The 17187-nt window shown below is 42.0% G+C and overlaps 1 protein-coding gene across 1 annotated transcript in view; it reads left to right on the top strand.

The window, feature by feature from the left end:
- VSNL1 (visinin like 1) overlaps nucleotides 1–4820 on the top strand; it is a 91935-nt gene extending 87115 nt beyond the window's left edge. Inside the window, exons 3-4 of the mRNA XM_056856254.1 lie at nucleotides 3142–3357; nucleotides 4501–4820. Coding sequence (XP_056712232.1) covers nucleotides 3142–3357; nucleotides 4501–4698 — 414 coding nt within the window. The 3' untranslated portion in view covers nucleotides 4699–4820. The remainder of the gene's footprint in view (nucleotides 1–3141; nucleotides 3358–4500) is intronic.
- The last annotated feature ends 12367 nt before the right edge of the window (nucleotides 4821–17187 follow it).

The raw sequence follows: 17187 nt of genomic DNA, 5'->3' as shown, positions 1-17187 counted from the left end.
TAAGTGGGCTCATAACTGTTTCTCATCTAGTCCAGCTTTTCAGCTTCAACATGTCTGGTGCATGCTGTAAAGCAGCGTTTCCCAACTTGTGGGCCAGGACCCACAAGGGGGTTGCAAAGCCTCTGAAAGTGGGGCGAGGGCCAGCCTTCCCTAAAGGCCATTGTGAAGAAGGCAATAGAAACCAAGAAGCTGTTCTTGCCTTAGACACAGCTGATTGACAGCTAAAGGGAGTCCTGGGAGTGGCTAATGAAAGTGTTACATTCAGCTGTCAGTCATTCAGCCCCAGAGTCCAGTCTGAGATGCTGGTGGCAGCTGTGCGCTGTGTGCAGAGTAGTCCTCAGGAGTGAAACATAAAAGGAACACCGTTTTAAGTTGTTTGATTAATGCAGAATCAGCAACTGGGTCATAAGGACACTAACTCTGAGGGAATAGAGTGCTTTTGGGTTTTGACATTGGGAGTTAGCTCTGAAGAAACAGAGAGTTCTCAAAAACCAGGGAGAGAGAAGTCATCTCAGGTGTATTGAGTGATCCCTAAGTAAGGTCGAGGAGAGTTAGTCTCTAGAGTCCTGAGTAATCCCAGTCCAGTTGAGGTGTTAAACTGGTGAAGAGTGTCGTGTAGTTCCTTACTCCAGGAACGGAAACTGGAGGGTGTTTTAAAGTCAACACAAGTGAATCTAAACAAGATTAGAGTGAAAACAAAGACCTAGCATCCTGAAGCGAATTCAGCCATACCATCTAGAAGAACCAAACCTCTCTTGTATAAATATATATTATGGTGAAGTGCCTACTCTCTATTTGTTTTTGGAATATCTTAATACCTTTCTGAAATCCACCTGCCTAAACCCTCATCCTGCCTTTCTGGTACAAATTCCTGTTGTTTTGAACTTTTAACACAAGCCGCTGTGTGCCATCAAATTTCTGACAGACCTAATTTCCCTGAAAAATCCAAGTCTCCCTTCGATCCGTCACAGCCACGCCTTGCCCTTTCCATTGCTCTCTTTTGTATTTTGGAAACCAAGATCTGGAAACAGGATCTTCCATGTCATACATTAGTTGGTATTTTTTTCTTCTTCACTGCATATACATGTTGTTCAAGTAAAACGTGTCCTGGTGGCTACAAGGGTGGTCAAAGGTTGGAATGTAACCTCCATATGCAAAGGCTGTGTATGTCGGAATGCCATTTGCATGGTGCCCTTTGTAGTTTGTTGGTTTCTCAAAAACATCTGGTCAGCCACTGTAGAAGATGGGATGCTTAACTAGATAGATGCCAAGTTCATAGTTTGCCTAGGGTAACAAAAAACCTTGGGCCAGCCTTGGATGGGTCACCATACCAAGTAAATTTGGACTAGTATGAAAAGTTGTGTACAGAAAAAAACTAGGAATTTGGAAGGACAGCCTGCATCGAGCCACAGATTGTGACATTTCTTCCTCAACAGGACCTCTGTGACTTTCTGCTTACCATATAGTTTTTAAAGGAACAGAGGTTCTGTCAGGTAGATGTTGACCACTCTACTTAACAGCCTTCTCATAGCCAAAGTAGACGTGGCATCGTTTTAGAGGAGAAATTAGCTATTTAACAATTGCCATGAGGGCACAGTCATGATCAGGCCTGCAGCACAGCAGCAATAGATGATCTTGTCTCCTCCCCATTCCCGGTGTCTTGAATGTCCAAGAGTAAGAATCACCCACCTTCAGAGGAGTCTGCCTGTGTGAAGCTTAGGGTTGCCGACCTCCAGGTACTAGCTGCAGATCTTCTGCTATTACAACTGATCTCCAGCCGATAGAGATCAGTCCACCTGGAGAAAATGGCCGCTTTGGCAATTGAACTTTATGGCAGTGAAGTCCCTCCCCTCCCCAAACCCCACCTTCCTCAGGCTCCGCCCCCCCAAAAAACCTCCCGCTGGTGGTGAAGAGGGACCTGGCAACCCTAGTGAAGCTGTGTGAGTCCCTCTGAACATGCTTCCTTACTGAAAGAAGGCAAGTGCAGACCCGTAATGCAGAGAACCTCAAGGCCAGCCTCTTCTGAGGGTTCTTTTGAAACTGAGCATCAGGAATGATCTGATGTCTCAATCACATTTGAAGTAGAGGTATGGCTGCAATACCCTAAACCTGCATTGGCTGCTTGGAAAGTAGCAAGGCCAGAACAGTGGAGCATGCAGCAACAGAGCAGGTAGTAGGGTTGACATTGACATTGACAGAATAATATGCTGTCCCTTTAATAGGGGCTTGATGTATGGAAATAGGCAGCTGAAGCTTTTCATGGCATAGAGGCAAATAACATCACATTAAGCCTAAGGGACAGGACTTTTTCCTGCTTTCTCCACCCATACTTTCATGTGATTTAGTCCATTAGGAGGAAACAGGGTTTTCTATCAGATTTCTGCCACTGTTCCTCCTCCCAGAGAATTTAGTGTCATACCTAGAGCTTGTCAAGGGGGTTATTCACCTGTATTTGTTTTTCCCCCTACAAATCACTTTTAAGATGAAGCACTTTCCTCTTACTTTCTAACTGTTCAACAGAAACAATGTAAATTTAAGTATTAAGTAGTAGATACCTATTAAATATCCTGCTTGTTCCAGATTGTCAAATTATAACATAATGGGCAAAATGAGACCAGACAGGCAGAAAGTGCAGAAAGAATTAAATTTAGCTTTCTGTTTTCCCCCTTTGGGTAGCCAGTATGTAGGCAACCATGAAATCCAATACTACAGAAGGTCAAATGGACATACTTTGTCTTCATTTCCTAAATGGATGATTTCATGGTTATTAGAATTTATAGCTAGGGCCAGAAACAAAAAGAAAGGGTGAAGGCCAAAACAGGTCTTCATACTTCCTGGCATAAGCTGACAGCAGCTGAAAAAAAGCTAATTCTCTTTGATTTATGATATTATAAATCCTGCAGGCACTTTAAAGAATTTGGGCCAAGACACCATTATCAAAAGCAACACAAGGCCACAGACTTCAGACTTAGCAGTGTTTTCATTAAAATCAATAGGGTTATGCTGCAGTCAAACGGGTGGGAGACTGAAGTTCTAAAAAGCCAGATATTCCAATTATAGGAGGTATTTTATACTTGGATATAAAACGTGGAAGATTTGCATTGCTTATCTAGTTGTTCCATTTGTGTTTTGTTTTTGCAGTTTTTCCCATATGGAGATGCTTCAAAGTTTGCCCAGCACGCCTTCAGAACCTTTGATAAGAATGGTGATGGGACCATTGACTTCAGAGAGTTCATTTGTGCACTGTCAATCACCTCAAGGGGCAGTTTTGAACAGAAACTGAACTGGGCCTTCAATATGTATGACTTAGATGGAGATGGAAAAATCACCAGAGTGGAGATGCTGGAAATTATAGAGGTGAGAATTTACAAGGATTTTTTTAAAGCCAGGCTCATACATTCTGACATGCTGTAATGTGGCCAACAAAGAGAGCGCTGGGTGATAGAAATTCTACCTCTAGGATTTCTACCTCTGGACATTCCTCAAGATTTGGGGGCAACACCTGGGGCAAAACCAGTTTCTCTTAAACTCTGTGGTATACCATAGAATCCACCCACCAAAGCTGCCATTTTCTCCCAGGAAACTGTAGTCTGGAGATCGGTTGTAATTCTGGGGGGACCTCCTGGACCCACTCAGAGGTTGGTAACCAGTTGGATGGGCCTGTACTGACAGGAGAAGATTTTGTCTGAAGTGCTGGGAAGTTGGTTTAACACCTTCTTATCAGTTTCCCCAATTAAAAATCACACACACACTGCTGCTTTAAGTCCTGATAAGGAAAAAAACAAGGCAAGCACATTACAGAGGGCCGGCCATGGGTGCGGGGGACTTTAAAAGGAAACCATTCCATGGTGCTTAGCCAAATCAGCTCCCCAGTAGCATTTTAGGACCAAATACTACATCCCAAGTTTTATACACAGATTTCCGATGTTATATCGGACCGATTCATGGAGGATGGTGCCATCAATGGCTACTAGCCATGGTAACTAAAGGGAATCTCTATATTCTGAGGCAGCAAACCTCTGAATACCAGTTCTAAAAGGCAGTGTCAGCCTTGGTCTCTATACACAGTTTGTTGGCCCTTCAGGTTTAGGATCTTGTTTAATCCTGTACCCCCAAACAGTTCTCACATCCTGGAAAAGCTCACCTCCCACCCTAGCGGACATTCTGCTTCTACATCAAATAAATATGAACATTTCCAATAATGCAAACACATCCTCTTCTGTAAAAGAAGTAAACGCCACAGCAGAACAGAAGAGGAAGTGCTTTGAGATTCCTGCTAGCATATGGAAGCTCTGTAGCAACTTATGATGGCAACTGTGAAAATGTGATATCTTCATCCTTCATTTAAAACTCTGGACAATGCTTTTTAAGTGTTCCCTTACTACATGGAAATACCTCTCCCACCGAAATCAATTAAGACTTCACAGTGCTTAATTTTGGGGGGCAGGTTAAAAATTCCAAATAATAGACCTAATGAAATCCATCTCTCTTTCTTTCTAGGCCATTTATAAAATGGTGGGCACTGTGATAATGATGAAAATGAACGAAGATGGCCTCACGCCAGAGCAACGGGTAGACAAGATTTTCAGCAAGATGGATAAGAACAACGACGACCAGATCACACTGGACGAATTCAAAGAAGCTGCAAAAAGCGACCCTTCCATTGTATTACTCCTGCAGTGTGACATTCAGAAATGAGCTCATGTAAAAAAAAAAATGCTTTCATGGACTGCACAGAAATTTAAATGTTCCATTCAGTTTGCAGCTATTTCCACACACACACACACACATACACACACACAAACGAAACAAAACAAAAATTGCTTGGACTACCTATCAATGGACTTGCTTCTTGTGTTTGAAACACTTGTGTGCATGAGAATGTCAATTGCTAAAGAATTTTAAAAGTATATATTATAAAAAATATATATTAAGCCACAATGTGATGTGTGCAGCGCCATTTCATAGGTCCTGTTCCTCTGATGCCTGTGCAGCAGTGCGATGCTGCGGTGAATTAAAACTAACGGTATTTATTGTTCATGTTTTACTGATGCTAGCTGTTATGTCTCCTAAACTGGGTAATGTTAGTGACACTGAAACCCCCATGGTAGTGTAACTGTTCATTAGCAAAACATGTCACCATCCTGCTGTATAGTAATATTGGACAGACAAGAGGCGAAGCCCCTCAGTTCATGTGCTTGTATTGTCAGTGAATATAAATGTATTTAATTTGCATGACTTCTAGGTTTTGCCTTAATTTTTACCTCATTTGCATCCTTTTGATCAGAAATAAAAAGAGCTACTATGTCAGAGGAATGAAGTATAAAACAGACTTTAAAAAAATGCTAACCCTGCTAAAGTGTTCCCTTAATTGAAAGTTAAATATATATAATATAAATATATATAAAAACACACATTTAAAATACTGTTTTATTGGAAGTTTAAACTGTTTTGTTGGGAGTGTATTGATTTCTGCTTGAAATTTTCATAAGCTTCCAAAGAAGTTGAAATCTATGTCCCAAAAATAAATTTATAACATTTGACATCTCACTTGTTTTATTTTATACAACTAGCACATTTGATATGTCATAAAAGGTGACTGAAGCTGTCAGATACAGGTGGGCACCAAATAATTGTTGGTGGAGCTTTTGCTGTGCATGGAAACTTTAACCCACATTATGTCTTGCACGAAAACCTGCCCTCTTCCCAGGAAGCATTCATGTCCCTCAAAAAAAAATAAAAAATCAGGAGAGCCTGTGGACCAGCCCCACCCATTCAATGTAGAGACAACTCCTGAAAACACCAGTGGACACACAGAAGCACTTGGGCATGCACCCAGGACTATTTTCAGATCACTTCTTGGCCTGTTGGCTAGGCAAACATTCTCTGTTAAGTCAATCTGTTCTTATCAGGCCTGTTTTCGGTTTGCAATTTGCCCATTGTCAGAAGTCAATCTTGTCCCCTAGCCCCACCCTGAAATGGTGTTGATGATGAATCCCTAGGAATTTTTCCTAGTCTCTGGGGTCTTCACAACAGGCATTGGGGAAATTTGTAGAGCGTCACCCTGAAGTGATGCCATATCCTTGTGAAATGCCGTCCTGCCACAAAAATCTCCCAGCATTTGCTGGTGCAGGGCAGGGTACCCAAACTGTTTACATCTTAGCCTTCTTTATGTAGTAGTCCATGTATGAGCAAGCCAAAATGTTTTTTAAAAGAACATTTTCATCCATTAAAGGTCACCGCAGATATTTCTTGAAATGATGTCTTTCCTCCAAGGACTGACAAGTCAGATAAAATTTCTGTATATCAGTTCATCTGGGTCATGGATCAGGTAAAGAATACAGCCAGAAAAAATATCCCCCACTGTATAATGGATTTAACATGCTTATTCAATATTTCATATTTGTAGATGACTGGGGAAGGCACTGGCAAACCACCCCGTAAAAAAAGCCTGCCTAGTAAACGTTGGGATGTGACGTCACCCCTTGGGTCAGTAATGACCCGGAGCTTGCACAAGGGACTACCTTTACCTTTTTTATTTGAAAATGTTCTGTGACTGGCTCCACATACATCTACAAGAACTGAAAACAGGCTAGAGAAAAAGATTTACTTGGATTGAGTGGAACTGTTTATAGAAGGAGTAAGCAAGGCATATTTTTCTCTGCCTCCCCCTTCCCAAGCAGCTTGCCATTTGTCCCAAAACTCCTCTTTGAGGATGGGGAGAACCTGGCAAGCAAAATGTCTCACCCAACATGAGGCTGCAAGGAAGAGGAATCAAATAAAAGTACCTTTCTCTCCATTTTCTAGTCATGGCTTGTGTTGATGGAAGAGAAAGAGGTGTGTCCCCCCGCCCCCATTCTGTGGCATATTTTGTTATTTTGTGCAGCTCCCCCAACCTTCAGAGAGGAGTTTTGGGACAAATGGCACATTCATTAGGGAAGGAACCACTCTGCCACCACCTTCAGCATACTTTTCTAATTGCATCTAACTCATTGATAAAGATTACACAGTCAGTCTACCCCAAAACTGCCTCTGCAGGCATAATGTTATGGGGTGTTCCACACAATATGGCGATAATCACTCGTTCAACAGCAATTATGACCATCCAGTTTCAATTTAGGGTTTCTATCTTATACACCAATAGTATATAGAAAAGGATGCCACCTCTTAAGTTATTGGCTGGCTGTGTGGAAAGGTAAACTCTAGCTATCATATAACAAGCTTATTTTTGCACTTTGCCTAGGACTCATTGATGTTAAGAATTGTTGACTCTTTTAATCTCTGATTCACCATCTGAATGTGTAAATAAATCAGAGCACTGAAACGTTATGCCTGCTGTTGCCCCAAACTTCAGGTGGAGGGTACTGGCTGTGAAATGAACCCTGAACATCAGGTTCCATCAATCACTGGTGGTGGAGACGATATTCCTGCTAGCTTCTAAAATAATGTCAAGCCCCCCAAAATAATGATATTAAGAACAAAATAACAGTCTGAGTCGTTAAGGCCATCTACTCCTGCTTCAAACAATATTGTCAAGAATCCTCTAAGAAGATCCCACACATAGCTTGATTGTGAAAGAATAACAATCATTTTCCTATGATTGTTATTCAAGATATACTTCCTCTAAACATGGAGATCCGATACAAGGTATTCAAGGTGATACCCGTACATAGACCTAGTCTCCATTGTTTGTATTAGAGTGAAATCAAGTGTGATCTGGTTTTATGGTTCGATTCCAGAATTCTAAGAACCAAGCAAATCAATATACACTTACTTAAGCTATATATGTTACTCCCTTCTTCTGTATAGACAAGTTGTGAGTCCAGAAGGAAGCCACTACTTGGAACATTAATAGACCAATTGCCTACACTAATGGTAGATGAAGCGTGGCTTTATGCACTGGGGGAGGGGAGATGATAAAATATGCTGAGCTGAGGAAGTATGGGGCTTCTGAAGTAATAAATCCTACCTCCCCAATAAAAAAAAAAACAGGCAGCCTGTGCAACTGGCAAAATGCCAGTGTGATATCATTTGGACCAGTAATGAAGTGAGATTCTGCAATCTGCACCAGCTACAGTATTGTAATGCATTAATTTTCAGGAACAGCCCCACACAGAGTACAGTGCATAAATTGAACCATGTGCCTGTTGATCCAGAGCTGTATCCAGGAAAAACTTTAGGATGTAAACCTAAATATTTCAGGCAAAAGAAAAACCTTCAGAACCCAAAAGAGAGTCTAGATAATCTACTGTCATCACCCCATCATCTTCTTTGAGTTTGTTTCCCTCTGTCAATTCAGCCGCTTCATAAAAATGTGAAATGAAACTGGCCAGAAAACTAAACTTTACTCAGTACCAAAATATGCAATTAGGGAATAACTCATCCCCTCTTTCTGGGTCCAGTCCGTCAGGAATGAATGGAGCCACTCTGGTGCAAAACCCTGATCTGATCTCCCAGATGGTCCAGCAATGTGAAACTAACAGTTATGCCAAAGTCAATGAGACCTTAGAAAGGACTGTACGGTTGCAGTTTCCTTGTCATCTTCTGCACAAGCATCATTATAATGCTCAGTCAAAAGAAAAAACCAGGCCTGAAGTTTGTTCATTTATTATTTATTTGAATAGTTTTACCCCACATTTCTCCTGCAAAGCAAGACTCAAAGTGGCTTACAAAACTGACAACAACAACAACAATATGAACCACTATTTAAAAATCACCATACAATAAACCACAGAAACAACATTGAAGAGGTGGGACTGAGCAGCTGCAGTCAATCAATCCCAAACAGAGCGTTCCCCTTACCAAGAGTTGCCAGATACTAGCTGGAGATCTCCTACTATTACAATGGATCTCCAGCCGATAGAGATCAGTTCACCTGGAGAAAATGGCCGCTTTGGCAATTGGACTCTATGGCACTGAAGTATCTCCCCTCCCCAAACCCTGCCCTCCTCAGGCTCCGCCCCAAAAAACTGCAGGTATTTCCCAGCCCTGAGCTGGCAACCCTAAAAATGGTACATGAGGAACTGCTGAATATTCCTTCATGTTATTGCCCCGTGGCGCAGAGTGTTAAGCTGCAGTACTGCAGTCAAAAGCTCTGCTCACGACCTGAGTTCAATCCCAACGGAAGTTGGTTTCAGGTAGCTGGCTCAAGGTTGACTCAGCCTTCCATCCTTCCGAGGTCGGTCAAATGAGTACCCAGCTTGCTAGGGGAAAAGGGAAGATGACTGGGGAAGGCACTGGCAAACCACCCCGTAAACAAAGTCTGCCTAGTAAATGTCGGGATGTGATGTCATCCCATGGGTCAGGAATGACCCAGTGCTTGCACAGAGGACCTTTACCTTTACCTTATTGTAATCTATCAATATAATCTCTGAACAATTTTTTTTTAAAAAAATGGAAATTCTCTCTCTTTGAGGGAAGCATATCCAATTTCCATTTAACTGTATATACATGTGCATGTTTAAAGTTGCTATGTTTGAGTCCAAACCTCAGGCTTTCCACTTCCTCATCAAAAGATCAAGAAAATCAGAAGAAATTGTGGTATACAATGTATTATAAAAAATGCCTCAGGACAGGGGGCCCCAGTGTGGTGCTCATAGGTCTCACAGCATCAACCGACACCTTTCCTGGTGCCGGTCAGGAAAGTGGGCAGGGTCAAGTGAGGCTTTTTGTCCAGCAGGGCTTCTGATAGGTCACTGAAGATCTGATTGACTGCAGATTTTTAAAAAGTCGTTTTCAGCAGCTGCTGCCACCACAGCACAAGGATCTTCTCTCGGGTGTGCATGCAAAAATTGTATTTGCTGGATTTGGGTATATTGGAGGCAAAAAAAATATTGGTATTCCCGATATCCCAGAATTCCACTACAGGTATGGTATTCAGATTTGGGTTTTATTCAGGAGTCTAAATTTATTTGGCTTCTTTATAGCTTATGGGGAAGTTATCCGGGGGTCTGAGGCAGCTGTTTTTTAACCTAGAGGCAACAAATTTGCCGAAATGTTGCTGGTGCCTGTCCACAGAAGAACCCCAAATTTTCAAGACGATTGGGTCAGGGGGTCCTATTCTATGGGCCCTCAAAAAGGTGCCCCCATCCACCCTCCATTGTTTCTTATGGGGGGAAACAGCCTTTTTTGCTCTAGGGCAAAAGCAAAGAGGCATGCCTGCAGCAACCACTGGTCAAAACAAGCCCAAAAGAACCAAAGCCGAGCACTAGCCTAATTAAGGAGGAACATAAGCCCTATGCTGAAATTTAATTTGAGCTTTTAAAACCAATTCCTAACACACCCTTATTAAAAGTTGCCTCCTTTTAAAACTTTACCAGAATCTCAACAATTATATGGCTCAGCTAAAACCAACAGGAGCACAACACAATAACTCCAACCAACCACAAAGAACACAGCAGCAATGCTAAACTTCCAAAGAACAACCCCCAAACCAACCCTCGAGAAAATTAAAAGGGGAAAGGGCCACAATAAACAGACCCCAAGTCCTCTAGGCAACTAAAAAACAGAGTATTGGGGATGTGTGGGGGAGGTAGTTGTGAATTCCCTGCATTGTGCAGGGGGTTGGACTAGATGACCCTGGTGGTCCCTTCCAACTCTATAATTCTACCTGGAGGTTGGCAACCCTACCTCCATCCATGAGATTTTGTGGTTGGCTCTGCCTTGTGTGGCAGCCGTTTTGTAGTTGCCCCACTGCCCTGCGGCAGAATCCCAAAGGTGCCTGCGGGCTCAAAAACGTTGGGGACCCCTGCCTTAGCATAACTCACGATGGAATAAATTATTCCAATTTAAACGTACTGTGCCGTTTCAGAACTTCAAACGGGGTTCCCAGCAGGCAAAATGTGTGTAGAAGTGGATGATCGTCTGTCTTAAAACGTCATGTGAGTAAGTTCACAGCATCTGAACATAACCTTCAATGAACTCAACTGCCATTAGAACAACTGCCAGTCAGCTGAGTATACTTGTTCCGGTCTCTGTGCAGGAAAAGTACTTCTAAGTTACCTTGATGTTCATGAACCTGGTAATTACCTTGGTAAAGTGGAAGCGAAGGCAGGCAGATAAATACTTTGCTTCCAATAACAGAAGACTATCTTGTTTCTTTAGCACGAAAATTAGCTAGAATGCATGTTTGAAAAGCAGATTCTTCTGGAGAAATTCAAAGCTGGGCACCCAACCAACACATTTCTGATTAAGCAGCTGGATAATACGAAAGAACAGAGTTATCCCTCAGCCACAGAAACATCAAAGGCTTTTTAAAAAAGTGGCTGAAATTTAAGTTGACAGTTTGAGCAAAGCTCCTTTGAGTTCCTAAGGGACTAAAGTCAGCAATTTACCTCAAGTGAATTGAGAAGCACAGTTACTGTCTTCCCTCCAGCAGTATATTCTTCATTATATAAGCATTTCTCTCACAGCACTGTAGATCATAGAAAAATGAAACCGTATTATTTCATATTGCTTCCGCACACACAACTCATCCCAACAGCGTCTGGGGTTTTGTTTTCTATAGTCCTTTTTCTGCAAGGGGGCCATTCGGAATCAAGGCACTACTGTGCTTGCTCCTTCAAGCAGAGTTTTTCTGTGCTGAGGACAGGTAAGCTACACCTTGCCTTACGGTGTATTAGCTAGTTGATTTCTAGGGTTGCCAGCTCCGGGCTGGGAAATACCTGGAGATTATGGGGGTGGAGCCCTTAAAAAATAATATGTGATGAAATTCTCCTTTCTTCAAGCCTATTGATTTGAACTGAAATTAGGCTTTCACAGCGCAATCCTAAGAGCTGCCAGCTGCACTGCGGCCTGCCACTGGTGTAACTGTGGCAGTGCTACTCTGCATGCTGCTGGGGTTTTGGAGGCCACAACTGACGTGGAAGCAAGTGGATTAGGAGTTCCTCCAGGACATAACCACCAGAAGTTCTGCTTTATAAGAAACAGTGTCTTTTATTTACAGTGCACAGATAAAACATACCATCATGTACACTACTCCACTACTACTTCCAGGCTTCTTCCAAATAGGATAGAGCTTAGGTTAGGTCAGGTTACAGAATCACAGTTACATAGCCTTATATACACCCACTGCACCTGATCTGTATTAGGCCACCTGTGGACCTGCCCAAGGCATTGCATCAGCAAACTGCCCAGATCCAGATTCCTGCAGTTCACTTTGGTACCAGCAAGGCTATTGCTTCATCTTGACCTCCCAGATCTCCCAGATCTGACAGCTATCACACAGCTGTTACTGTCAGATTATTACAATCAACTTGATACTCTGACAGCCTTCTGGTAACTGTGCAGGAGTGTCCCGTCCAGGTGTTGTGTTGTGACGGCTGGGCAGGCAGAACTGTACACCTCAGATTTTGTATTTCTGTATGTTCGGTTATTTCTGTATTATTAAATTTGTTTTGCTCATGACCTGTTGGTCCGCAAGCATAAAGAACAGAAATAAAGGAAAGGCAAGCAGAACCAACCAGGGGCTGGCGAGCGCGCGCATGTGTGTGTGGGACTAGCCCTGCACATGTCACACCTGAGGGATGGGAAGGGCCGGGGCCAGGGATCAAGGCTCCGTGCTGTGTCATATCCCTCCACCCCCTTAAAGGGACTGGGCCCTACTGTCATTCCCTGGGCAGCTGGCAGAGTTGACTAGGGCCCTAGCAATCCCCATCCCACAGACACCCCAAGCAGGCCCTTGACCGCTTGACAAAAGTGATGCAAAGGTTGCCATCACCTTGAAAGGGGCATGAGGACATAACAAGAAGAGTCTGTCCAGTGATGTGTATCCTCTGCCCACCAGTGGGCATGCCTCCCAGCAGCCTGGTCCTGCTGCCAAGGGCACACCTGTGCCACCCCCCTAACCTCTCCCGCAAGTGGTGGAGCAGGAGAAGGTGCCATTAGAGAAGGGGGAGGAGAAGAAAGAGAAGAAGAGTTGTTTTTTATATGCCAAGCATTTGGGACTCTGAGGTCATTTTTGCATGGTGATTAGCTGCGAGTTTCAGGCTGAATTGCCCCGCAGATTTTTCTGAATTTTGCACACTGAACCGTCATTCTGGAAGAGGAAGTGACTGCGAAGCTGGCACATACCTGCTTCACATTACAAAAGAGCCCACTTAACGCGACCTTTGGAGTTTGCCGCAAAGATTCCCCCTTAAAAACAATGCAAAACAGAGGCGTGTTAGCTATGCAGATGCTAATGGCTATGCAAGCAGGAACAAAGGAGCAGGCAAGTGTGGGGAGTGTAACTTCTCCTTTTGTGTCGGGACCGTGAAAAGGCATTTTTAAAGTCACATTTTAAAAAAGAGCTTTGAGCGAGCATCAAAATTGACCATGCAAAAATGGCCCGACTCATTGGAGAAAAACGAAATAATACAAATTTTAAAAATGAGGAAAAAAGGATAAAGTGAGACCAAGCAAGATGCAAAGTTAGATCTCTATAATGATGCAAACCAAAAAGAAAGAAGGGATATGGTTATTTAGATGGCAAAACTACTAAGGCAGTGGGATAAGAGGATCTGAGAGGGGGGAACACTGCAAAGAATAGGACCACAAAAGAAGGCAGAAAATAGGGAAGAAAAAGGTGGAAGTTGTCTAATCTAAGAGAACGTTGAAGCAGGTGGATAGTGAATTAAGAAGAAATTCTACTGCTGAGGGGAGTTCCTGAGGGAAGTGAGAAGAATGTGTTGTTGTTTTTAAACAAACACATGGGGAAATAATTACAAATGAAATACATTTATACCCGAGAAAGCTTTTAGGGCTGCTTCAGCTTTTGCACATGACAAGAAGCCAATGAAATACAATTGTCAAATAAATGAGCACCAGAGTAAGAGATGCATTGGTATGATGTGCATGGAACAGTACTGTTCTATACAGAAGAGCAAGAAATTCAAACTGTGACAGATGTTAGCCTAGAGATATTTTTAGATAGGCGACAATTCATGATTTTGGCTGACATGTTCAGCGAATTAGATACAGATGGAACATTCCTTTTAGACTGCACATTTCATCAACATGTGTGGATTATTATGAAAACAATGGAAGCTCCAACAATTCATAGACTTGATAACCGAAGCTGTGCCAAAAGCATAACCGCCAAAAGGTAGACATGCAGAGAAATACTTTAGGATTAATCTAAACTGTTATTAGGGGAGTAAAAGTATCATTAAATATATATGTGGCACCATGAATGCATGCAGCACTTAATAACAAAAGACCTTGCTTACACTTAAGCTGTTAATGTTTTATTGAGCAGGGGGTTGGACTTGAGAGCCAGCGTGATGTAGTGGTTAAGAGCGGTGGTTTGGAGCAATAGACTCTGATCTGGAGAACCAGGTTTGATTCCCCACTCCTCCATATGAGCAGCAGACGCTAATCTGGTGAACTGGATTTGTTTCCCTTCTCCTCCATATGAAGCCAGCTCGGTGACCTTGGGCTAGTCACACTCTCTCAGCCCCACCTACCTCACAGGGTGTCTGTTGTGGGGAGGGGAAGGGAGGTGATTGTAAGCCCGTTTGATTCTTCCTTAAGCGGTAGAGAAAGTCAGCATATAAAAACCAACTCTTCTTCTTCTTCTTCTAGATGGCCTGTATGCCCCCTTCCAACTCTATGATTCTATTATTAATTTTCCTTTCCCTAGCTTTAACAAATATTAGCTATTCATCTGCCATTTCATACTTTAAAAAAAGGGGGAAATGAAGATTAATTAACCATCTAAAGACAGGATAAGTCTGAAACACTTGTTTATACAAAGAGATCTTGTGAGTGCTCACTTAATAAGTCTAAATCAGAATATAAGGTTAGCCACTGGATACCTTTTGGCTGCATGATTTGGCACAGATTTCCAGGAAGCTGCAGTTATATTTTAACAAAAATCATGCTGGAGAAGTTTGGATTCAGTATGGGAGAGTGATAAAGGAATATTTTAATACTTCTGCATCACATAGGAATAAACAGAATATTGAAGTACGCAGAGACCTTTAGGGGTTGGAAAAAGCATGAAGAACTTTAAAAACAAACCGTGAGATCTTAATATATTGCAAGTGGTAGGAGAAACCAGGACAGAAACGTCCAACATGGAACAGTTAGTTTTGTAAATAGATGCATTGATAAAGGGAATAAAACAGTTCAATTGCTACCATACACTGAGAGCGTAGAGGCAAAAGGCTAGAATATCGATTACTTGTAAGCAAGAATTCTTTATGAGATTCTGTTTTCAGAAATAACATTATGCATCTGAAAAGTGACATCACGGGAAGGTTAAAATAACTAGAACTTCCCCACTTGCGTGTGTGTGTGTATAAAATTGGTTTCACCATGTCTCTCTAAAACAAGGGAAAACTACCCAAGAGGAGGACTGATGATGCTCATTGTTATCTAGAAATAGCAAAAACATTTGAGCATTGGTGAAACAGAAACAAGCATCAGTGGAAGAGAGCATTGATGGCATAGATGGCTTTAAAAGGGGGTTAGGCAGATTAATAGAGGATAGATCCATCAATGGCCTATCAGGGAGGAGATAAAATGCCTCTGCCTTTGACTGGGCCACACAGGTAAGGGCTCAGTGAGCAGTCCCCTACACACCTAGATAAGCAAAAAGGTACACAGCCCATAACTCAGCAGTCTCATGGTGGGGTGGAGGGAGAACTCCCACGTGCCTCAGTGCAGACTCCCACAAACTGTCAAGAAACATTTTCTACCTAATTTAATGTTTGCCATTGCATTAGCTATAAATAATAGGTTGGCTCCAGTGGATTATCATCAGCAGGAAAGGACATCCTCACCTCCACTATCTTGGTGCAGCCCAAAGGGCTCCCCCAAATACTGATCCTGAGGGAGAGAGGACCCTCAGGAGCAACGTGAGGGTGAAGCTGCAGTGGAAGGAGGGATTCAGCAAAAAATCTATGAATGGAAATCTACCACTGGATCCAACCCAAAGAATGGAATAAATGAAGCTGACTACAGAGAGCTCCAGATTGGCAAAGAAGACACACAGATGAAACAACAGAGAATACATTAAGATTATCTAATATTGCCATTGATTAACTGATGAGGACTTTTCTTCTTTTATCTATCCACTCTTTAGTCAAGCTCCAGTTTGTTGTTCAACAGATTTTATTAGAAGAATTCACTGGAGAGAAACAGAAGAACCTATACAGTTAGTTTTAAAGGAACAAATTCTGATTAAAATAAGAAAGTATTGCTAGAATTTATAGTAAGCTCTGGCTTTAGTAGGTGAGACTTTAAAATATCACTGAAATGAAAGTGTAGACTATACATAGAAGGCTGAAATGGTCTTTTGAACTTGTATGAGTATGTACTTGAAGATCTTTGCAAGATAGCATTATATCCAATAGATGCTGAAAATGATACCTGGACAGAGAATGCTATATCCCAGAAAAGTACTTGTTAGAATTATTGTATGCTGATTTAAAATACCCCTATGGTGGCTATGAATAAGAACGGAACTTAATAAAATTACAAATTTGAACAGCAATAACTTAAAACACACAAAAAATCAGTCCCACTAAATCCAACTCTCATAGCCAGTCAATTGAGTTTAAAGGCCTTCTGAAGATGTCCAGCTTCGTTCAGAAGGTCCTAGGGTTGGTAACCGCTCACTTCCAGAATTTGGTTACAGCAGCTGAAAAGGCCTTCCCTCTCATGGGTCTCAGTCAACCTCATTTCAAATCAGGTTGGTTCCACAGGAAAACAATCTCTGGACACTAAAAGCTTTTGGCCAGTTGCTACGTAATGGTACACAGAAGTGATAAATGTATTAAGTACTATCAACGTCAATCTGTAGTAGCTAAGATATACACCGCCAGAGTCCAGAAAAACCGACTGTTCTAAACATAAGTTAGCTGATCAATATGGGATACTGCTTATGTCATAGAAAAGAGTGGCCATTTATTTATTATCAGAGGAATCGTGGACAGGAATTTGTTCAATTGCTATTACAGGTGTTAAAACCCCTTTTGTAAACTTAATTGTCTCAGAATAGTTGCTATGTAAAATGTATTTATTGCCTGCTGTCTGGTATTTTGTAATACTTTTGTAACAGTAAAATCAGCATGTCTCTTGCTTCCACGAATAATATATTTCTGTTCATTTCTTTGTACAAACAAAACAGCTACTGCAATGCAGAGAAGGCACTAGTGCAAAATTTCAGTCATGTATTAAGTTGACAGTGATGTGCAGTACAAG

This window comes from Euleptes europaea, chromosome 10, assembly GCF_029931775.1.
Source record: "Euleptes europaea isolate rEulEur1 chromosome 10, rEulEur1.hap1, whole genome shotgun sequence".
Classification (NCBI taxonomy): Eukaryota; Metazoa; Chordata; class Lepidosauria; order Squamata; family Sphaerodactylidae; genus Euleptes; species Euleptes europaea.
This window is presented reverse-complemented; position numbering and strand designations above follow the sequence as displayed.